The 24,285-nt window shown below is 37.2% G+C and overlaps 1 protein-coding gene across 1 annotated transcript in view; it reads right to left on the bottom strand.

The window, feature by feature from the left end:
* Positions 1-2,324: 2,324 nt before the first annotated feature.
* SNX3 (sorting nexin 3) overlaps positions 2,325-24,285 on the bottom strand; it is a 45,300-nt gene continuing 23,339 nt past the window's right edge. The window contains exons 2-4 of the mRNA XM_070450007.1: positions 14,461-14,556; positions 4,514-4,638; positions 2,325-3,096 (exon numbers count right to left, since the gene is read on the bottom strand). Coding sequence (XP_070306108.1) covers positions 2,991-3,096; positions 4,514-4,638; positions 14,461-14,556 — 327 coding nt within the window. The 3' untranslated portion in view covers positions 2,325-2,990. The remainder of the gene's footprint in view (positions 3,097-4,513; positions 4,639-14,460; positions 14,557-24,285) is intronic.

The following is a 24,285-nucleotide window of genomic DNA, read 5'->3' as shown; positions in this document are numbered from 1 at the left end:
TGGCTATATTCACCCAAGACAGGCAAAGCAAGCTGAAGCACAGGAATGGCCCTTAATGAGAGGGTTGAGTTAAAAAGAAGCAGGATGTAATAAAAAGAAGATGCTCTCTGGCATCCAGCCCAGAGGTCATCATCACCACTGAGGGTCATGACAGCAGAACCACCCAGCAGGAAGCCAAATACCAGATAAACCTATTCAGGTACTGCCAGGGGCTTAGTGGTACCATTTGCTGTGGCTAATGCTTCATCTGTGATTCCCACTGCCATCAGAAAACTTTTATTAAGCCTTTATATGTCTCAGGTCTCATGAACTGCTATTCTGTGGATTTTACATTTGGTCTTCAACAATTGTTAAGTTACCAACAGTACCACTGCTGTTGAAACTTTACATCTGGCAGAAATTGGGACAAGGTGATAACTTACTGAGAGGACATGGAGCTGGAGACGCTTGCTGCATAACTCACTGCCAATTCAACTTCTTTTAGGAAGAATCTTTAAGGGTTTCTAGAAACTCCTGTGTCACTTGAGTTGACGGCACCTGCATTTTTAGTCCATAGGGTTAAAGGTGTTGCAGTTGTTTGCAGAGCTTTTTTTTTTTTTAATTTACCTTTGGTTGTGCTGGGTCTTAATTGCTGTTGAGTGGGCTTTCTCTAGTTGTGGTGAGTGGGGGCTACTCTTGGTTTCAGTGTGTGGGCTTGTTGTGGTGGCTTCTCTTGTTGTGGAGCAGTCTCTAGGCACACAAGCTTCAATACTTTTGGTTCACAGGCTTAGTTGCTCTGTGACATGTGGGATCTTCTGGGAACAGGGATTGAACCCATGTCTTCTGCACTGGCAGGTGGATTCCTACCAGTGTACCACCATAGAAGTTCAAAGGTACTGTTTTAATCAGACCGTGGTTTCAGTTCTCTAAGAAACAACACTGAGATGTATCCTCCTACATGAGGTAAAAACATGTTACCTAGAATAAACCACCTTTCATCTAACTTTAAACCTTCAACTTTCTAAAAGCATGCCTGCCCTAAGGAAATTGTAGAGATTAAAAGGAAGCAAGGCCAGTACAACCAATCCTAGATCACACTATTCCCTTGTCTATAAATGATCAAAATCAAAAGAATTTCACACCGAGTAGAAATGTTAGCACTGTTGACATATTTCTGTTGTGGGAAGCAGTGCTATGTATGTTGTATGGAGTTCAGTAGCATCTTTAACCTTCTGCCACTTAGATTCCAGTAGCATTTCCCACTTGTGACAGCTAAAAAATGTCTTGCTGTATTGCCAAATGTTCCCCAGGAGGGAAAATCACCCATGCTTTGGAGGAATTACTGAGTTTAGCAATGCTACTGTTAATTCTGTTCTGCATGCCAGAAACTTTCCATTTTACTGCATACCAAAACCTTTTGATGTTCCTGACCACCTTTTTCTGCTCTCAGTGAAACACAATTCACATGCTATTTACTCTGTACCTTTATTTACTGTAATTGAAATGTCCAGTATTATGCAACTGTGACATATATAAGCAACAAGACATACTAGGGCAGTTCTGACTTCTTCCTATGACATCCATCTGCTTGGGGGGACATCCTGGGTATTAGGCCAAGGCCTAAGCTGGTTTTCTCTCAAATGGACTGATCTGTCTCTACAGGAGACACATCTGGAGTGCGAGGGAAAATCTTCCTTACCTTGGAGTTTAACTCTAGGTCACAACGGGGCTCCAAACTGCCAGATGTAGTACAGATTCAAATTAGAGACCACATTCTGGCCGCAACACAAGTTAAGCAGCAAGGAGTCCTTCCTGCATTTTCTGGCTGTACAAGTCAGGCTAGAACACTATTCGAGGCCTTCTCCCTTGGTTAGAGGGGAAAACATGCAACTTCCTAAACCAAATTAGAAAGCATGAATCTGCTAAGCAAAGGTTATTACACTCTTGCTAAGTTTGTTTAAACAAGTCACTCAGATGAGCTAGGAAGAAAATTCTTCTGAAAAATAGGAGGCATGCTATTGACTTATCTTAAAAGGATTTTTGAATAGAATGACTTGAGATTATAGAGCATTTTCCAAATACACAAAGTGATTCATAATGACTCAATAAGCTTTAAGGAATGCTTTTTCTAGTACATCACATTTTTGTTGTTGTTGTATAAAAGAAAATACCTCCATTCAAAGGGTAGTAGCATATTTGATATCACCACTGTTTAAAGAGGAATGGAGTTACAGGAATGAGAAGTATATAATTAGTAAATAATCCCTCTCAGCAAGTGAGTTAAGCAGGAAAGCCTTCTGAAGAGGAAAGAAAACCCAGAGGCAACACAATCAGAGGCAACACAATCAGTGCATATAAGAAATGCATTTTTATTTTTATTTGAAAACAACTTAAATTTTTAGACAAATGATTTTAGTATATAAATTTGATTTTGTTTTTATATAGAATATAAAGATTTCCCTCGTTGATCTTCCATGTGAAGGGTATTACAAGCCTGAAGGGAGATACTTTCTGCATACAAGTGTGTATCTTACGTGTAGGATATTGGAAACCAATGTGTAGTGCCTCCACACATAAATTAGGTCAAGTGACACCACATATTAAAAGGGGGTAAGAGAAATATTCTATTAATTGGATTCAAGAAGCAAACATGACACAAAAAATTGCAGGTAAGACCAAGTGAGTAAGTTTAGTTAGGACACTGCAGGTTATACTGGAGTAACAGGTTTGTGAAGCTAGAGTGTATACCACATTAAAACAGCAAGAAAGAGCTATTTATATAGAAAGGTTGGAATGAGGGATTTTTCACTAAAGCAAATTAACTTCTTGTCAACTGCCAAAACAAAACAAAACAAAATTGAGCATATGAGTGTTAGTATACTGAAGGCATATTATACCAGTTTTTTATGCAGCATGCTAAAGTTAGTTAGAACTTCTTCACTGGTGCATATGAATCATTAAGTCATGGAAAGTTTCTTTTTTTCCCCCTCCCCGCCCCTTCTTGTGAAATTTCAGGCATGTCTTATTTTAGATGGAGTATAGCTTTTATCTATAATTTCATCCTGTAAAAACATGTGAAGACAACGTTCATTCTGTGCCAGAGGGTGACCAGCGACCCTAGAAATAAAAAATACAAGTTCAGTCCAATTTTTACAAAAGCAGGAGGGGGACCAAACATACACATTTTAAGATTAGGAAACATGAACAATTCAATAACAATGTTACTCTGGATAGAGCTACACTCTATCTAGTAAACTGTATATTTGCTTTCCTTCTGTCTGTAAGGGTAATTTAGATAACATTTAAGCACTAGCTTTACACTGTCTCTAGTTAGCTTCTTTACATATTAGTTGGTGAATCTGTAAGAAACCTAAATGACTTTTAATGTTAAAAGTGAAATAACGTCACTGATTCAAAGAATACATTTTAAAGAAGAAAAAGATATAGGATCACAAGTTCAATAAAATCTCCGAATACTAAGAAACAGGCACAAATGTCCAAGGTTTTGGGTATTTTTTTTTCTTTTTTGCTTGCTTTTCAAAGTTTCTATCAGACCAAATAGATCAGACTGGGCAACCAGGCTTTATTTCAGAATTTAAAAACATCCAAGCTAGCACTGCCTTTTCCAAAAAGAAAGTTGACAATGAAGGTTGTGTGCTGTATCAGATAACTAAAAGTTAAGGGCTTTGTGTAACTTTCCCTCTGTTTACCACTCACAGATCTTCAAATTACTAGATAAAAAGTACTGCTAATAAATAAGCTCACACAACAGTATTCTCTAGGATTTGACTTTATGTGGCCAAACTTAAGGCCAAATGCACAATTACAGTGAGCCCTTTGCAGGTATAACTCTTTCTATAATTTTGGCTTTTAAAAAACGGCTGTAGTTAGAGGACTCTCTGGTGGTCCACTGGTTAGGACTCTGTGCTTTCACTGCTGAGGACCCAGGTTCAATCCCTGACTGGGGTACTAAGATTGAGAAGCACAGTCAAAACAAAACAAAAAAAATACTATATCTTAAATAGGAATAAAATTAAAAGCTAGAGGCTGATTTTATTAAAAGTCTCTAAAGTAAAAGATAAATGATACATTCTTACATTTTCAAAAGTATATATTTTGCCATGAAAATTTTAAATGCAGCTTTTACACAAGATATGCTGATAATACCTTCCATGTGCAATCAAACAAAATGATTCCAAGTGTATTGGTCATGCTAGAACATACCTTAAATCAAAAAGAATCATAAGTAAAACTATTTTTTAAATGCTGTAATTTTAAGTGTAATTGGCATAAATTAACCAAGAAAAACATACAAAACTCAGGTCAACAAAAAGATATCACTCAAGTTTATGAATATTTAGCACATGATATTCAATTTGTTATGTATTTTTACTTTGTTTAAATGATACAAAAAAGTTAGAAAATGACCAAAAGGAAAAAGTAGTATTAGTCTGATATCTAAATTACTAGCAGTCACCTAAAGAATCTCAGAACACTATTCACTCTTAGACCTTGAGGAACAGAAAGCACTTACTTGTTTATAAACTGCTCCAGCCCTTGCTTCCTTTCTTCAATGAAATTGTCATCAAATATTCCATCATCTCCTCTAAAAGGAAGTTGACGCAAAAATGCTTTCCCAGGGAGTGGGGGGACTACAACCTAAAACATGGTAAAGAAAGTTCTTGAACAACATGCTGGCTGAGTTGGAAAAATTTATAGAGCATAATAAGAAGACAAAGTATATCTTCACTATGAGAGCCATCCCACTGTCAAACTAGTTTAGATATACAGTAAAAGGGACACAATAAAAATACACTGAAAAATGATTTAGTGTTTTGGAGGCAAGATAAATAAAATGTCCAGAATAGTCCATCAGACCAAAGCTCCTCAATGGCATAATTTTCATTTTTCCTGGACTTATCAAAGCACAAGTATACAAAGGGAATAAGCAATACTGAAATAAAGGCCACCATGCCCCTCAGACAGTCCTGATGTCACTTGGTGAGAACACTGCTTTATTACAATTGTTATTGTAGAGATCAATCTGAACTCCCAATTAAATGAGGAAGTAAAATATTAACAATGTTCTTTCTGGCGTGGGCAGATAAGAATTCTGTGGTCAACTCCTTCTACTTCATACCATTTGCATATACTCTTTCCTACTTGCATTTGAAGTGATGACAAAATAATCAATAATTACTACTTGTTGCCACTCTTCTATTACTAGGCTAAGAAACACATCAACTTTCTCCCAAACCCACTATCCTCCCTTTCCCCAAAGACCTGTCATTTCTTCCTTCTGTAATAAAGGAACATCCCAAATTTTCCCTGTCAAAGTCTAGCTTTCCTTTAGGAACCCTCTTCTGGGAATTATCTGGAGCTCAAACATTTGTTTAAATGCTGCTGTTGCTTCTTTAGTCACTAAGTTGTGTCTGACACTCTGTGACTCTATGGGTGGTAACCCGCCAGCCTCCTCTGTCTGTGAGATTTCCCAGGTAAGAATAATGGAGTGGGTTGCCATTTCCTTCTCTGGGGGATCTTCCCAACCCAAGGATTGAACCCGTGTGTCCTGCTTGGCAGGCAAATTCTTTACCACTGAGTCACCTGGGATGCCCTTGAACTAAATAGTACCTCGCTACTTATTTCACAGGTTCGTCAGGTTCTCTATCCCAGTATTTCTCAACCATGGCACTATTAACATTTTGAACTAGATTATGTACTGGGGGGAAGGATTTCTTGTACACTGTAGAATACCTATTCAACAGCATCCCAGACCTCTACCCACTAGATAGCCACCAGTAGGCACTCCACACAGACAGGTGTGACAATCACAATGGTCTCCAGACACTGTCAAATGTCTCCTGGGGGACAAAACTACCCCTCCTGGAGAACCACCAATCTATCCTATTAATGCCTTCAAATCATGGACCCTTGTCTCAGGCATATGGTTATTTTAAGGAAACCTGGGCATACAAGAGAAGTTCTGTTAAATGACTAACCACTTAGGTGAATCCTTATCTTACATTTAAACAGAGAAAAGGTGTAGGCAAACAATTCACCCAAGAAGAAATATAAACAGTAAACACCAGTAATAAAATTATACATATTCTAAGAGGTAAAATCTAAAACCCTTGATGAAGAGTTTCTATCCTAAAACAATAATTCAACAAGGTAAAAATGAGAAAGATCACACAACTTCTTACAGATGCATGAAAAACAAAGAGTAAAAAAGAAACACAAAACCAATGCCCTACATAAACTTTGTAATTCCTTCCTAGATCTACTCTTCCCAGATGCCAGTGATTAAGAAATCTAAAGATTTGTCATCGTAAGTTTGCTTTAGCAATCTTAAGTCTCTCCCTTATATTATAAAAGCATTTGTCAAGTTGAAGATTTGAAACCTGCAGGTAACTAGAACTGAAAAGCAGGGATTATGACCACTAGCTGAGCTCCAACAGAGTAGCTATATGATGGGCAGGGAAAAACATCTGTTACCTATAAAGCTATTATTAAAAAAAGGAATCTAGAACTACTGCATTAAAGAAATGACCACTGTTAATTCAGGGAAGAATTTAGCATGGAATTTAAAGATTACTATGTATTATCATCAATAGAGATATACTTTTACTCATATTCAAAATACTCACTGAATTGGATGGTGACATTGTAGGCAACAGGATTAATCACCTACAAAAATCATGAGTGGTTTCAGCTAACAAAGATCTTCAACATCAAATTATTTTTGCTAAAGCAGTCTGAAAAGATCTACTTAGAATTCTCACACAAATTTAAAAAATCATGAGTCTGATGATATGTGTGTATATGTGGGCAAGATAAGGATAGGAGGATATCTGGCCAGCGTAATATAGTGAAAGCATACTGAAATAAAAGCTAAAAAATTAAACCATAATGACTAATAAACATAATAAATTTCACCAACTTTCTCATCTAGTATAACAGACCTTAAGCAGAAGTAGTAATATATAAATAAAACAACTTGATTAACCGTTCTTAGCAATTTTGTTGTTGTTCAGTTGCTCAGTCGTGTCCAACTCTTTGCAACACCATGGACTGCAGCACACCAGGTTTCCCTGTCCATCACCAACTCCCAGAGCTCACTCAAACTCATGTCCATTAAGTCAGTGATGCCATCCAACCATCTCATCCTCTGACATCCCCTTCTTCTCCGCCTTCAATCTTTCTCAGCATCAGGATCTTTTCAAATGAGTCAGTTCTTCGCATCAGGTGGCCAAAGTATTGGAGTTTCAGCTTCAACATCAGTCCTTCCAATGAATATTCAGGACTGATTTCTTTTAGGGCTGATTGGCTGGATCTCCTTGCAGTCCAAGAGACTCTTAAGAGTCTTCTCCAACACCACGGTTCAAAAACATTAGGTTTTCAGTGCTCAGCTTTCTTTATAGTCCAAGTCTCACATCCATACATGACTACTGGAAAAACCATAGCTTTGACTAGACAGACCTGTGTTGGTAAACTAATGTCTCTGCTTTTTAATACGCTGTCTAGGCTGGTCATAGCTTTTCTTCCAAGGAGCAAGCGTCTTTTAATTTTATGACTGCAGTCACCATCTGGTGATTTTGGAGCCTCCCAAAATAAAGTCCCTCACTGTTTCCACTGTTTCCCCACCTATTTGCCATGAAGTGATGGGACCAGATGTCATGATTTTCGTTTTTTGAATGTTGCATTTTAAGCCAGGTTTTTCAGTCTTCTCTCACTTTTATCAAGAGGCTCCTTAATTCTTCTTTGCTTTCTACCATAAGGGTGGTGTCATCTGCATATCTGAGGTTACTGATATCTCTCCCAGCAATCCTGATTCCAGCTTGTGCTTCATCCAGCCGCTTTTCTCATGATGTACTCTGCATAGAAGTTAAATAAGCAGGGTGACAATATACAGCCTTGACGTACTCCTTTCCTGATTTGGAACCAGTCTGTTGTTCCATGACTAGTTCTAACTGTTGCTTCTTGACCTGCCTACAGATTTCTCAGAAGGCAGGTGAGGTGGTCTGGTATTCCTATCTCTTGAAGAATTTTCCACAGTTTGCTGTGATCGACACAGTCAAAGGCTTTGGCATAGTCAGTATAGCAAAAGTAGATGTTTTTCTGGAACTCTTTTGCTTTTTCGATGATCCAACGGATGTTGACAATTTGATCTTTGGTTCCTCTGCCTTTTCTAAATCTAGCTTGAATATCTGGAAGTTCACGGTTCACATACTGCTGAAGCCTGGGTTGCAGAATTTTGAGCATACCCAAGAGATATAAGAGATATACACCCAAGAGATACAAACACATGTCCATGCAAAAACCTGTACATGAATGTTCACAGCAGCATTATTCACAATAGTCAGCAGGAAAAACTCAAATGTCTGCTAATGATAAACGTGTAAATAAAAACTGATATATTCATACAAAAGAATAAAGAAATGAAGCAGTAATTAACAGTACAACAGGATGAACCCTGAAAATATACTCAGTGAAAACAGCCAGACAGAAAAGACTGCTACTATGCTTCTATTTATACAAAATGCCCAGAACAGAAAAATCCATGAAGAAAGAAAATCATGGTTGTGAAGAGTGAGGGTGAGGAGAAATAGGTAATGATTACGAATGGGAATGGGATTTCTCTTAGAGAGAGATTACAATGTCTAAAACTGACTATAGTAATGGTTGCACAATGCTGAATATACTAAGAACCAGTGAATTAATACACTTTAAACTGGTGAGTTGTGGACTTCCTTTGTGGCACAGTGGACAGGAATCTGTCTGCCAGTATGGGGGACACGGGTTTGATCCCTGGGCTGGGGAAGATTTCACATGCTGGAGAGCGACTAAGGCTGTGCACAACAACTAAGCCCGCCTTCTGCAGCCTGAGAGCTGCAACCACTGCAGCCCGTGTGCCTAACCCCTGTGCTCCACAACAAGAAGCCACCTCATACCATTATACGCCAGTCAGGATGGCTGCTATCCAAAAGTCTACAAGCAATAAATGCTGGAGAGGGTGTGGAGAAAAGGGAACCCTCTTACACTGTTGGTGGGAATGCAAATTAGTACAGCCACTATGGAAAACAGTGTGGAGATTTCTTAAAAAGCTGGAAATAGAACTGCCATATGACCCAGCAATCCCACTTCTGGGCATACACACCAAGGAAACCAGATCTGAAAGAGACACGTGCACCCCAATGTTCATCACAGCACTGTTTATAATAGCCAGGACATGGAAGCAACCCAGATGCCCATCAGCAGACGAATGGATGAGGAAGCTGTGGTACATATACACCATGGAATATTACTCAGCCATTAAAAAGAATTCATTTGAATCAGTTCTAATGAGATGGATGGAACTGGAGCCCATTATACAGAGCGAAGTAAGCCAGAAAGATAAAGACCATTACAGTATACTAACACATATATATGGAATTTAGAAAGATGGTAACGATAACCCTATATACAAAACAGGAAAAGAGACTCAGATGTACAGAACAGACTTTTGGACTCTGTGGGAGAAGGCGAGGGTGGGATGTTTCGAGAGATCAGCATCAAAACATGCATAATATCTAGGGTGAAACAGATCACTAGCCCAGGCTGGATGCATGAGACAAGTGCTCGGGCCTGGTACACTGGGAAGACCCAGAGGAATCAGGTGGAGAGGGAGGTGGGAGGGGGCATTGGGATGGGGAATACATGTAAATCCATGGCTGATTCATGTCAATGTATGACAAAAACCACTACAATATTGTAAAGTAATTAGCCTCCAACTAATAAAAATAAATGGGAAAAAGAAAAAAAAAACACTGATGAAAGAAATCAAAGAGGACACAAACAGATGGAGAAATATACCGTGTTAATGGATTGGAAGAATCAATATTGTGAAAATGAGTATACTACCCAAAGCAATCTATAGATTCAACGCATGCCTATCAAGCTACTAACGGTATTTTTCACAGAACTAGAACAAATAATTTCACAATTTGTATGGAAATACAAAAAAAACCTTTAATAGCCAAAGCAATCTTGAGAAAGAAGAATGGAACTGAGGAATCAACCTGCCTGAATTCAGACTATACTACAAAGCCACAGTCATCATACAGTATGGTACTGGCACAAAGACAGAAATATAGATCAATGGAACAGAATAGAAAGCCCAGAGATAAATCCACATACCTATGGACACCTTATCTTTGACAAAGGAGGCAAGAATATACAATGGAAAAAAAGACAACCTCTTTAACAAGTGGTGCTGGGAAAACTGGTCAACCACTTGTAAAAGAATGAAACTAGAACACTTTCTAACACCATACATAAAAATAAACTCAAAATGGATTAAAGATCTAAATATAAGACCAGAAACTATAAAACTCCTAGAGGAGAACACAGGCAAAACACTCTCTGAGATAAACCACAGCAAGATCCTCTATGACCCACCTCCCAGAGTATTGGAAATAAAAGCAAAAATAAACAAATGGGACCTAATGAAACTTAAAAGCTTTTGCACAACAAAGGAAACTATAAGCAAGGTGAAAAGACAGCCCTCAGATTGGGAGAAAATAATAGCAACGAAGCAACAGACAAAGAATTAATCTCAAAAGATATACAAGCAGCTCCTCCAGCTCAACTCCAGAAAAATAAATGACCCAATCAAAAAATGGGCCAAGAACTAAACAGACATTTCTCCAAAGAAGACATACAGATGGCTAACAAACACATGAAAAGATGCTCAACATCACTCATTATTAGAGAAATGCAAATCAAAACCACAATGAGGTACCATTCCACACCAGTCAGGATGGCTGCTATCCAAAAGTCTACAAGCAATAAATGCTGGAGAGGGTGTGGAGAAAAGGGAAACCTCTTACACTGTTGGTGGGAATGCAAACTAATACAGCCACTATGGAGAACAGTGTGGAGATTCCTTAAAAAACTGGAAATAGAACTGCCATATGACCCAGCAATCCCACTCCTGGGCATACACAATGAGGAAACCAGAACTGAAAGAGACATGGGTACCCCAATGTTCATTGCAGCACTGTTTATAATAGCCAGGACATGGAAGCAACCTTGATGCCCATCAGCAGATGAATGGATAAGGAAGCTGTGGTACATATACACCATGGAATATTACTCAGCCATTAAAAAGAATTCACTTGAATCAGTTCTAATTAGGTGGATGAAACTGGAGCCCATTATACAGAGTGAAGTAAGCCAGAAAGAAAAACACCAATGCAGGATACACCCTATATGCAAGACAGAAAAAGAGTCACAGATGTATACAACAGACTTTTGGACTCTGTGGGAGAAGGCGAGGGTGGGATGATTTGAGAGAATAGCATTGAAACATGTATATTATCAATTGTGAAACAGATCGCCAGGCCAGGTTTGATGCATGAGACAAGTGCTCAGGGCAGGGGCACTAGGATGACCCAGAGAGATGGGATGGGGAGGGAGGTGGGAGGGGGGTTCAGGATGGGGAACACATGTAAATCCATGGCTTGTTCATATCAATGTATGGCAAAAACCATGACAATACTGTAAAGTAATTAGCCTCCAACTAATATAAATAAAAGAAAAAAACAGAGCAAACAGGAAGGTAAATACAAAACAAAAAAAGACACTTCTTGTCCTAAATCAGACAGAAAAAGACAAATACTGTATGATCCCACTTATGTGTGGAATCTAGAAGAGCTGAACTCATAGAAACAGAGAGTAGTATTATTAGATTAGTGGTTTTCAGGGGTTGGGGGTAGGGGAAATAGGGAGATATTGGTCGAATGGTACAAACTTTCAGTTAAAGAATGAGTAAGTTCTGGAGATCTGTGTGCTGTGCTGTGATAAGTCGTTTCAGTCACATCCAACTCTGTGACCCCATGGACTGTAGCCCACAAGGTTCCTCTGTCCATGGGATTCTCCAGGCAAGAATACTGGAGTGGGCTGCCATGCCTTTCTCCAGGGGGTCTTCTGGAACGTTAATGTATAGCATTATAACTACAGTTAACAAGATTGTATTATAGTCTCAAAAGTTCCTAACAGAAACAGTTTGAATGCTACCACCACCACCAACAAAACAAAGGCTTCTATGTGACGTGATAGATGTATTAACTAACCTTACTATGGTAATCATTTCATAAGATATACATATATCAAATCATCATGTTATACAACATAAACTTATACAATGTTATTTGTCAATTATATCTCAAATAAAGGTGGGGGGAGAAAAGACACTTCTCCCTATGGTCATAAAAAATTCCTTCTTTGTAACTTAAAACTTCCCTAACTTGTTTTGTACATTTAGATCTTCAAACCATCTGTAATTTATATACAGCAAATTATAAATCTTTATTCCCAAATAACCACATGTTTCAACCCCATTTGCTGAATATAAATTCCTTTCTATACTAATTGACAAAGTTATTTTTGTTATGAACTAAATTTCCAATAAACACATGGTCAGCTTCTAAATTCTCTGACATTCTGCAAATCTATTTGCTCATCCCTAAAGCAATACTTTGCCAACAAAGGTCCATATAGTCAAAGCTATGGTTTTTCCAGTAGTCATGTATGGATGTGAGAGCTGGACCATAAAGAAGGCTGAATGCTGACGAATTGATGCTTTCAAATTGTGGTGCTGGAGAAGACTCTTCAGAGTCCCCTGGACAGCAAGGAGATCCAACCAGTCAATTCTAAAGGAAATCAACCCTGAATATTCACTGGAAGGACTGATATCAAAGCTGAAGCTCCAATACTCTGGCTACCTGATGCGAAGAGCCAACTCATTGGAAAAGACCCTGATGCTGGAAAAGACAGGGCAAGAGAAGAAGAAAGCGACAGAGGATGAGATGGTTAGATGGCATCACTGACTCAATGCACATGAGTCTGGGCAAATTTAGGGAGATAGTGAAGGACAGGGAAGCCTGGCGTGCTGCAGTTCGTGGGGCTGCAGAGAGTCGGACATGACTTGGTGACTGAACAACAACAACAAAGCAATACCATACCACTTTAATTACTATAGCCTTAACATATGCTGATGTCTGCAGGTGCTAAATCACTGGTAAAAATAATTTTTGGCTATTCTTGCACTTTCTTTGATTCTAAAACTCTTATCTGCAGGTTTATAAAGACCTCCATTAAGATTTCTATTAGAATTTCACAAATTTATGAATAAGTTAGGAGATACTGCCTTATTTCTGTTGGGTCTACTGCTAAAATGCCAGCTCTAAGTGAGCCCTTCCCTTGACCATCCTATATGAGGCTAGCACTCTCTATTTTCCTTAGATTTTTTTTAGAGCATATTACCATCTGACATATTGTATAATCTATTTTTTTCTGGTTTCCTTTTCACCACCCCCCCGACTTACCCTTTAATAAAGTGCCAGAAAAGGGGGGACCTTCATTTGTTCACAGCTCTATCTGCAACTCACATAACATATAGAGTGAACTTTCAAATATTTATAGAGTAAATGAATCTTCAGAAGTGAATACTCCAAACCAGGAATGTAGTATTTGTTTGTAAGGTCTTCTTTTTGCCTTTCAATGAAGTTTTAAGGTTTTCTTTACATGGGCCTTATACTTTCAGTTTTACTTGGAAATATTTTATACTTGGATATTCTTTAGAGTAAAACTATTTTTCCATTTTTGATGTAATGCTATGACTTGTATATGTTGCTCTTGCCACATTTATAAATCTAGCCACCTTTATCTGGTTAAGAAAGATTCCTTCTTTTTCTATCTTAGTATGCTTCAGAAGGAAGCACAAGCTAGTCTTTGAGTGTACTTTTCATAATTCTAAGGGTACTTTGCAAGACCCCATGCTATGTATGTCATTCTGACATAGGGCTGAAATAAGAGACACTGGAATGAGACTTTGTTTTCTTTATTTTGCAGCCAAAGCCACCAAATTTTCTTCTAAGAGAAGACAGTTCTTACCAGGATATGTAACAGTGTTCTAAAACTGCAGGTAGCAACCTAAAGGTAGATCATGGCCGTCATTTAAAAAGTGAATCTGACGATTATTAGCACCTATCATACAGATTAAGGTAAGTACTGGTTTATGATATTTCTGTTGTATATAAATGTGTGATAAGAAAAATGTAGAGTCAGTTAAAAAAAACAAACTTGCAAATACAATGCAATAGGAGATGTACTGAGAAGAGAAACTTAGCAAGGATGGGAGGAGAAAGTAAACAGGAAGACAAGAAAAAGGAAGGAAGTGATAGCAAGAAAGTTCTAAGACGTATCATGTATGTGTGAGTCAGCAAAGGCCTCCGTGGGCCACTGAAGTAGACAAGAGAAGGAAGAGTTCTAAGGAAAAACTACACACTTCCCCTTCTCCTAGGAAATAAAATGAAACTGAACTATTTGGGGAAAAAAAATTGCTTTTACTCATTTTATCCAAGATTATTTTCCTGAGAGGTCTTAAACATTAAAATTTGGAATGTTTTGCTTTAAAGTAACATTATAAATAATTCTTACCTTGCTCTCTCTTTCTAGTTCACTTCGCAGCCATTCAAAGTCACTGTATCTTCTTCTAACGGTAGATTCCTTCAGCTTGAAAATAGGCAGATTTGTCTGAAACAAACAAAAAAAATCACTTCCAAACTGAAGCATATTATAGGGATTTCAAACAGCTGGGAGTAGGGCAGAATCTATTGTCAAAGTGATAAAATGATAAGCCCAGTTACCTTAAGATAAGAAAATCATAAAAGTTATTAATATGACATTTTACCTTTAATAAAGCTTAGCTGTTAAAAAGTATGTGACATATACCAGAATACAATTTTTTAAATGCACATTTGTACATATGCTTTTGGATGTCATTCTTTCTGAGGTCAGTTACATAAATACAGGTCATTTTTTCTATTTTCAGTAAGTGGTAAAAATGTCATAGGAGTGAGATGAAGCCAGTTCTGATTGCTATACAGTTTAGTATACAATGCTTATAGGGAAAACAGAGCTTTACGAGCTTGAAATGAAATACAAAATATTTTGTTATTATGACTAGAAGTTTCATAATGAAAGAAAAGAATAAAGGACGATTACTCTTAATGGTCTTCTTAAAAAAGCCAAAAAACAGCAGGGAGAGAGTGCAATGTGCTCTTACTGTCAACAGGAAATCAGGAGTCATACACATAAGGTTCAGAGCTTTCAGACTGAGGGCAACTTTAGGAACTGAAAACATAATGCCCAGTACTTTAGGGTACATCAGAATGGAAGACTGTTCTTTACAAGAAAGACCACTTCTGTCAAATTCTAAACTTAAAGAATCAAGAATAGATTTTAAATGCACATATCACAAAAGTTGGTGCAAATAACCTAACATAATTAATGTCATAATATACTGAAAATGCTATTTAATACTATACACTCTCAGATTATATTTTGTTCTTTATCCAGTCTTTGCACTTGTAGAACCACAAACTGTATTAAAAGTTGAAAAGAAAAAGTGCCACCGGAAGGAAAGATTGACTTCTTAACAGAGACATCATCATCATCATGTAAAATTCCCCTTAAGAAAATTCCAATCACTTGTCAAACTTAATGCCCTAGTAAGTGTCATTTAGTAAAAGAAAGCTTTTTATTCAGGACCTTAAACCTGTTTTGTAGTGGTTTCAATTTTTTCCAACATGTATTAACTTCTCTATGTTGTACACCTTATAGCTTGGAATCTTCTACAGATGCTATTGGGCATAACACTGTATAGATTTCAAGCATGAAACCAAATCTCACAAGAGGTTTAAAAGCACTTGAATTTTCTTTCCCAGGTAACCACAACATTTGTTCATTGTATTAATGACTAAGAGCAAAATTGCACCTAACAAGACTCTTATTATACTAAAAGTCAAGCTTATATTTAGAGATGCTGGCTTGCTGTACAAGAGGGGTATTCTCATTACCCACAGGGAATAAAATTAGGTCCCCTGGAGAGCAAGATGGTAATTCCCAGAAAGAAAGCACTGGATTATTTCTCTCTAATTTCATCCATTGGCTTTTTAACCAAGTTCACCCTTCCACACTAAAATATTAAGTCTTTGTAAGTGTCTAAAGATAGAAAGGCCTTCACAGAATAGAGTGTTTTCTGCAGGTGAGATTTTACATTTTGAATTCCCTCCTCTCAAATTACCTTACAAAAGGGATTAGCTGCTCTCTTTATTCAGTATGTTAAGATCAAGCTTGTGAAAAGAGTTCCCTAAGAATTTTCATACTTCTGGGTACGGAAGTCTATAAAGTTAATCTCTGAAACAACATATCAAGCTTACAGGTACAATGCTGAGGGAAGAATGCCAATTCAGCTCATTTTACCTCCATTTTCCCTTTTGAACTTTTGACACAATCATGATTATATCTGATTCACTCTAATAGATGGGTAGTAGGAAGGAGAAAAAGTCCACTCCTTTCTATGACTAGGTAATAGATTGAAGATCATATATTAAAAAAGAATCATGGTTAGTTTAAGAAAATGTCATAGTTTTCTCAGCTGTCTATTTTTCTTTATATGAAGACTGCTTTAGAGTTTTGATAAAGTCATATCAAGTAATTTTATTATTTGCCTACTACATTTAGAGTGGTAAGTGTGCCTGTTAACTTCTCCTTGATCATCACCAGGACTTTCAATTCAAACTGATCAGCATACAAATAAAAGATGCTGAGGTTTTTTTGTTTAAGCCACTGAACTACCACTTTAATTACAAACACTCAGGATTGGTAACTTTCAACCTATTTAGCCCTTATAAAATATTGTATTTTAGTTTTTCTAAAGAGAAAAGAGTAAGAGTAATGTTTTTCTCCTACAGTTTTGGAAGGATTCAACTATTATTACAGTTTAAGAACATCTACAAAAGGGCATAGTGCTAGATAAGATGGGGAATATAATGATGAGTAAGATGCAGTCTTGGCCCTTATGAAACTTATATTTGGTTATAAGCAAATAGTATAAAAATACTATACATCATCAACAAAAACAAAGTTGAAAGACCACAAATTGTAGACAAATATCTGCAATATAAAACAAAGAGATTAACGTTCAGCTTCACTCACACAAGAAATGACAGTCAAAACAGTAAGATCCCATTTTCATTTATCAGACAGGCAGGTATTCAATTTTAATATCCAGTGATGGTGAAGATAGATAGGCATCTAAAAAACTTACTGCTAATAGTGAAAACAACCTTAAAGAAGGGCGTTTTGGTGACATCCATCACTCTTTTAAATGCATATTATCTTTTGAGCCAAAGATTCAACCAAGAATTATCCTATGAATATTTCCACATATGCAAAAAGGTATTAGTGCATAGAAATTCACTTGAACATCATTTATATAATAGCAAAAAAAAAAAAAAAAAATCCCAGAAACTGAAAATCTTATTAAACTGCTGCAAATATAAAATGAAATATTATATGCTTTTACAAAACGTAACTCAGCCAAAGACTGATCAGGAAGGTTCCCTGAGATGTGTTAAGTATAGGAAGTTTCAGAACAGCATCTGTATGATACCATTTGTATAATTTTTTTTAAAAGCATAAAGGAACTGATAATTGACTTGGTCAGTATTCTTTTAACATATGGAGTCAGTCATACTACAGGAAGACAGTTGAAAACAATGAAATACCATGAACTACATTCAGAGAAGAAAACAGTGTATTCAGGAAGTAATTCTTGAACATGCTAAACCATAGGAGATGGTGGGAAATAAAGCTGAAAGTCTGAATATCTGGCTAACGTATCTCCCTGTAAGCACCAGGAGTTAATAGACATCTCTGAACAGGAATATATCTTTTAAAAAAAAAAAAAACAGAAGTTATTACGAATTCAACAGATTAGCCACATACACACCAAAGAGCAGCATGGAAAGCTGGCTCATCCTTATTACGCACAAGAGCATTATTTATTCATTTTCAGTAACCATGTATGATACTAGATATTAACTAGACTTATTTTTACAATGTATACAAATATCAAATCATCATGGTGTACACCTGAAACTAATATGTCAATTATTCCTTAGAAAGAAAAAGGGCTGGTTCTAGTTAGTTTTAAGTTTTAACTGCTTGAAGAGTATGGGGAAGAGACAGGCTGAGGCAAGTTATAGCAAAAATTCTTTAAAGTTTTTCTTTTGGATATCATTTAAAATGCTTCTGATTTATCCAGAGAGAAATAAGGCTGAATTCTGAAATTAAATGTAAATCAGACTTAACAATGTGAAGATGACTAAAACTTTTGAAACTTAAAAGGCAAGATTTAGTATGTTCTCATCCTTACATTCAAATTTTATTTTTAAAAAAGTTGCTCTAGTTTCTCAAGCTAAGCATAAACTAGAAACTACTATTTTCCTCCATCTATAGGTCATTTTACCTAACAGGTGAAAGTGTCAAACTCATCCATTTATATGAAATAACAGCATTTGAGGAACACTGACCTCAGACAGGCAAAACTAAAGCCAATCATTAGGCAAAAACCATAAACTAAGCCACACCTGGCAGCTATTTCTGTAGGTGTGTGATATTAGTGAACGCTCAAAATGAGTTTGAGTAACCTTAGTCTATTTTAGACTTTTCAATTCCATTCATGGAGTTATGAATGTCTGGCAAAGCAAAGACAGAGGTACCTATAAACATTTACATTAACCATTGTCATATATATAAGAAATTGCAAATTAAAAATAATTTAAACCTATGTCAGGGCTGTGGCCAAAACTAACATTTAAAAAGCAGAGAATTATAATCATTTGCCCCCCAAAAAGTTAAATTGGCTGCTTGGAATCTATAAAGTCTATAAAAACTATTTTATTCTACATTCAAAATATACTTCTGTTAATCATTATAAGCCAAATCCTAGTTAAATGTCACCACTATTTAATAACATTTTTGGGGAAAACTGTAACACAGTTGTAACTGTGTTTTAACTGTAACTATGTGTGGGTGCTCAATCACTGAGTCCTGTCCAACTCATTCGCAACCCCAGGGAATATAGCACACCAGGCTGCTCTGTCCATGGGATTCCCCAGGCAAGAATACTAAACAGGGTTGCCATTTCCTTCTCCAGGGGATCTTCCCAACCCAGGGATCGAACCTACATCTCCTGTGTCTCCTGCATTGCACGTGGATACTTTACCACTGAGCCACCTGGAAAGCCCTAACTATAACACAGTTTTAACTATATGTACAACATAGTGATTCAAGATTTTTTAGGTATTATACCCCATTTAAAGTCATTATAAAATACTGGCTATATTCCTTGTGCTATACTATATATCCCTGTAGCTTATTTATACTATATATGCCTTGTTATCTCCTTAAGTCTTCTTCAATCTAGAGCAATCCTCCTGTCCTTTCGCCATTTAAGACAGTGACAATTTTAAAGAGTGCAGGCCAGATATTTGAGAGAGATTATATCCCTTAGTTTGTCCTTTTCCTCATGACCAGTTCCATGCCGTTCATCTTTGTCAGGAATGTTCCTATCGGCAGGAATACTGAAGCCTTCTCAGTACCCCACATCAGAAAGAACACGATGTCAGCTTGTCCTCTGTTCGCTCATTTGGTGAAGGTGAGGTCAGTTAGATCTCTCTCATGTAAAGTTACTTTTTTCCCTCTTATATTGAGGTTTTTTTTTTTTTTCCTTGCACTTACCTTTCATAATAAAATTTAGTGCCATTTGGAATTTACCCAGCTAAATTTAAAACCTATGGAATTGGCAAAGCACAGAATGAATTCTTAGAGAATTCACTTTTAGGGGGCCTGACTTTAACCATTAGGACAGAGAGTGGCTTACTGCAGGAAAATCCCATTCTGCCAGATACAGTGTGAACACACAGATGTGTAAGCACATGTTTGCAATTTGTTCATTCAGAAAAATTAAGACTTATATGGCTAGAATGAAGCCATAGATATTTGTTACTTATCCTATGCAAAATTCAGGACAATTCTCAAGCTTCTGTGTAGCTTATGAAAAGGTGATGGACTAGTCATTATATAAGAAACCTGGGATATGTGGAAAACTAGAAAAGAACAAGAGTAACCCTATTCAGGGCTTCCCTGGTGGCTCAGAAGGTAAAGAATCCATCTGCAATGCAGGAGACCTGGGTTCAATCCCTCAGTCAGGAAGATCCCCTGGAGAAGGGAATGACTACCCACTCCAGTATTCTTGTCTGGAGAATTCCATAGACAGAGGAGCCTGGCGGGCTACAGTCCATGGAGTCACAGAGTCAGACACGACTGAGTGACTAACACATACTAACACACATAACCCTGTTCAAAATTATTCTGTTGCTCTTTACTTTTTCTAATAACATACCAAAAAACAAAACTCCAAAGGGATAAAATGTTATGAGAGATGCCTATATGCCTGATACTCTTAAACTGCTATTTATATAAAAGAGAAACTACTAGTCATTTCCCACAAGGTATTACTAACCACATAAGGTAAAACCATCAGGAATTCAAATGGACATTATATACTACAGAACAGATTTCAAAACCATGGTACAGAGCTCTAAAACAAGTGCTCCCTTCACGTTCAAACAGAGGAAATGGCCACATTACTGGGCTCCAAAAAGCTAGGTCTTACACACTTACACAGGCTGACCTATCAAAGTCAGCAGCTCACAGATACCCGATATGTAACCTGATTATCACTGATAGCCAAGCAGAAAACCAAGCCTCAAAATGTGGTCACCTGAATATAGCTTAACAATAGATATTCGAAAAATGTTTACTAGGTGTTTCTAGCATTTCTTCAGATAGTGTCATGTGTACATTTCAAAAAAAGAGACTGGCAACGACATCAAAAGTATACTCAATAGGCCATACTCTATTCAACCAATCCTAAGAGATGTAAATGGATGCCTCACTTCAGTTCTCATTAAAAGGCTGTATTTCTTCAAATATCTACATCTAGAGATAAAGGATAAGCTGAGAAGTGCTTAAGCTATTACCTCGTCCTTCAGTACTTTTGATACTTGTTTTACCCAATCTGGAACAGCATGAATAACTGGAGATATGGTTTATAACCTAGATGAACTCTAAATATGGCTTGGGAGAAGTCATTTAAGAAAAGAATAAGCTTTTAGTCTGGAGAACCTTTGAAATGTAGATTGTCATTAAGCCAAGGTATTGTGTTTAGTTTCTTTTTTTTAAATAAGGACGTGGCCTTCCAGTGATACGATTTCCTGTTATTTTAAAAGAAGTATCCTTTATGGTATAACTTCTGAAACAGTAGAGAAGACATTATCGAGACTAGTTAAATGTATAAACCAAGTAATTTTATGTATGTCTTCTACTTTGTCCATATTCTTCATTTGTGAATGACAAGATTTATTTGTGAGCTCAAGCAAGATCTTCAATGAGCAACCTTTAATGACACTGTGCAGTAATAATTCTACTGTAAAGGAAAACTTGTTCTTAATAGTTCTTGAACACTTACATAATCCTAGACGCTTCTGCTGAAAGAAAACTGCCTATTAGGATCCTCTATGACCCACCTCCCAGAATTTTAGAAACAAAAGCAAAAATAAACAAATGGGACCTAATTAAACTTAAAAGCTTTTGCACAACAAAGGAAACTATAAGCAAGGTGAAAAGACAGCCCTCAGATTGGGAGAAAATAATAGCAAACGAAGCAACAGACAAAGGATTAATCTCAAAAATATACAAGCAGCTCCTCCAGCTCAACTCCAGAAAAATTAATGACCCAATCAAAAAATGGGCCAAAGAACTAAACAGACATTTCTCCAAGGAAGACATACAGATGGCAAAAAAACACATGAAAAGATGCTCAACATCACTCATTATCAGAGAAACGCAAACCAAAACCACAATGAGTTACCATTACACTCCAGTCAGGATGGCTGCTATCCAAAAGTCTACAAGCAATAAATGCTGGAGAGGGTGTGGAGAAAAGGGAACCCTCTTACACTGTTGGTGGGAATGCAAATTAGTACAGCCACTATGGAGAACAGTGTGGAGATTCCTTAAAAAGCTGGAAATAGAACTGCCATAGGACCCAGCAATCCCACTCCTGGGCATACACACCGAGGAAACCAGACCTGAAAGAGACACGTGCACCCCAATGTTCATCACAGCACTGTTTATAATAGCCAGGACATGGAAGCAACCCAGATGCCCATCAGCAGACGAATGGATGAGGAAGCTGTGGTACATATACACCATGGAATATTACTCAGCCATTAAAAAGAATTCATTTGAATCAGTTCTAATGAGATGGATGAAACTGGAGCCCATTATACAGAGAGAAGTAAGCCAGAAAGATAAAGACCATTACAGTATACTAACACATATATATGGAATTTAGAAAGAAGGTAACGATAACCCTATATGCAAAACAGAAAAAGAGACTCAGATGTATAGAACAGACTTGTGGACTCTGGGAGAAGGCAAGGGTGGGATGTTTCAAGAGAACAGCATCAAAACATGTATATTATCTAGGGTCAAACAGATCACCAGCCCAGGTTGGGTGCATAAGACAAGTGCTCGGGCCTGGTGCACTGGGAAGACCCAGAGGGATTGGGTGGAGAGGGAGGACCGGGATGGGGAATACATGTAAATCCATGGCTAATTCATTTCAATGTATGACAAAAACCACTGCAATGTTGTAAAGTAATTAGCCTCCAACTAATAAAAATAAATGGAAAAGAAAAAAAAAAGTAAAGCTAAAAAAAAAAGAAAACAAAAAAAAAGAAAACTGCCTATTAATAGCATAAGACCTATTCTGAACAATTTTTAAAGTGCAAAACTATTTTCCATCTCTTTCCAACTTGCCTAATTGTAAGAATCACTTCAAGAGGTTTTAAACACACTCCCATCCCCACACTCTTAAGTGTCCTCATCTAGAGAATCTCATTCAAATTAGTATGGGTTGAACTCCAAACATAAGTATTTTTAGGTGATTCAAAGATACAACCATGATCAAGAAGCACTGCCCTAGACTTATTAAAGGTGAAACAAAATACTGGGTGCTTAGGAATCTGTATGATCCCCAGTGATTCTAATTTAGTCAGGACAGATAGGGGCAATATTTTACATCCTCAAGGATTTGGAACTGACACTATGAGAACAATGGAAATGGGATGCAAAGTCACCAAAAATAAAATCACAATGCAGAAATCAGTGAAAGAATACTAGTTAAGAAGCTCTGGACTTCCCTGGTCGTCTGGTGGTTGAGAATCCACCTGGCAATGCAAGGGATAAGGGTTTGATCCCTTATCCAGGAAGATTGCACGTGCCACAAGGCAAGTAAGCCCTCACCACGACTACTGAAGCCTGGGCACCCTGGAGCCCATGCTCCACAGTAAGAGAAGCCAGAGCAATGAGGAGCCCATGCACCAAAACGAAGCCCCTGCTCACTGCAACTAGAGAAAACCCGCACAACTATGAAGACCTAGCATAGTCAAAAGTAAACATAATAAATACAAATAAAAGAAGCCCTTTTCAGTAAGTGTATTCTAAACTCCTAGGTATGCATTATACCTAGGATGCACCTAGGATGCACATATGGATTACAGAGATCTGAAAAAAAAATCCTCCTTAAGAGATATTTACAGCATAAAACTGGGGGGTTGGATAGAAGAGAGCAAAGTAGTCTTCCAAGACTTAAAACCTTTATCAATTATAATTCATTGTAGACTCATTACTGTTTAGATGAAAGGGTGGAAACCCACACTAAAGTAATCAGGGTAGAAACGAAACACATAAAAACATACAAAGATGAATGTATTAAGTTTGCATGGCAGGCTCATAGTAAGTATCCATACCAAAAAAAAGAAAAAGAACAGTAGTATATGCTCATTTGCAGATATGTCATTCTAATACATGATTGACCCTTGAACGATGCTGGAGGTTAGGGACATCGACCCTCCTGAGAGTTGAAAATCCAAGTATAATTTATAGCTGGTCCTCTGTATACATGGTTCCTCCATATTTGCAGTTCTGCATCCATAGATTCAACTGACCACGGATTGTGTAGTCCTGTACTATGTACTACTGAAAAAATTCCATAAATAAGAGGACCCATGCAGTTTAAACCCATGCTGTTTAACAGCCAAGTACTGTGCAAGGAGCTAAGTAATACCTGGTTAAGAGGCTTTTAAAAATATTTAAGCATTGCAAAAAAGTGCTTCATTTCACATGCTAGCAAAGTAATGCTCAAAATTCTCCAAGCTAGGCTTCAACAGTATGTGAACTGAGAACTTCCAGATGTTCAAGCTGGATTTAGAAAAGGCAAAGGAACCAGAGATCAAATTGCCAACATCTGCTGGATCACAGAAAAAGCAAGAGAATTCCAGAAAA

This window comes from Odocoileus virginianus, chromosome 19, assembly GCF_023699985.2.
Source record: "Odocoileus virginianus isolate 20LAN1187 ecotype Illinois chromosome 19, Ovbor_1.2, whole genome shotgun sequence".
In the NCBI taxonomy this organism is placed as follows: domain Eukaryota; kingdom Metazoa; phylum Chordata; class Mammalia; order Artiodactyla; family Cervidae; genus Odocoileus; species Odocoileus virginianus.
This window is presented reverse-complemented; position numbering and strand designations above follow the sequence as displayed.